The sequence below is a fragment of the Formica exsecta genome, unplaced genomic scaffold (genome assembly GCF_003651465.1).
Source record: "Formica exsecta isolate Colony F162 unplaced genomic scaffold, ASM365146v1 scaffold441, whole genome shotgun sequence".
Taxonomy (NCBI): Eukaryota; Metazoa; Arthropoda; class Insecta; order Hymenoptera; family Formicidae; genus Formica; species Formica exsecta.
In genome coordinates, this window is record NW_021851645.1 from 613 (window position 1) to 1,303 (window position 691).

Below are 691 nucleotides of genomic sequence, written 5' to 3' on the forward strand. Positions count from 1 at the left end.
GCATCATTTAACGCTAATTTAATTAACTTTCAAGATAGAGGACCTGGTCCATATTGTTTTAAAATACAAGGTGCAAATTTATTATCAAATTAATACAGCATTATATGCTGCACAAAATGAAAGTCCTTCTTTTGGTCAACTTTTTATTGTGGATTCAAATGAAGCGATAGATCATCGTCTTAATCAAAATTCATATTTAGATTTTGAAATTGTACAAAATCTGGAACATATAATGCGGGAAATTAATGTATTTGCTCAATCTTATCAAATGATGGGTGAGGAATTAGAAAATCAACGGCGTTTAGAAATGGAATCTGATGAATTATTACCGGAATTACAATTATTATTTACTTTAAGGCCAGGTATGGATAGACGTCGATATAATGCTCAGAGAACTAATGAAGTAGCTGCTGTTTTTTATACAACTGCTGATGGAGAAATTCCAGAATCATACGTTACAATACGTAATAGAAATACTAAAATTTTACAAAAAGTTAGTATTATGGACCCAAATGTTGAACCATGGATATATCCATTGTTTTATCCATATGGCACTCAAGGATGGCATCGTAATTTAACAAAATTAAATAGTGATAGACGAATAACTAGAGGACAGTATATTAAATATCGTATGGGTATTCGGGATGAATTTAATGTTTTTTTATTAGGACGTCGCTTATTTCAGCAGTGG

General features: G+C 31.0%; 1 protein-coding gene across 1 annotated transcript in view; it reads left to right on the forward strand.

Moving 5' to 3' along the window:
• Positions 1-232: 232 nt before the first annotated feature.
• Positions 233-691, forward strand: part of LOC115240545 — a 7,744-nt gene continuing 7,285 nt past the window's right edge. The window contains exon 1 of the mRNA XM_029815762.1: positions 233-569. Coding sequence (XP_029671622.1) covers positions 233-569 — 337 coding nt within the window. The remainder of the gene's footprint in view (positions 570-691) is intronic.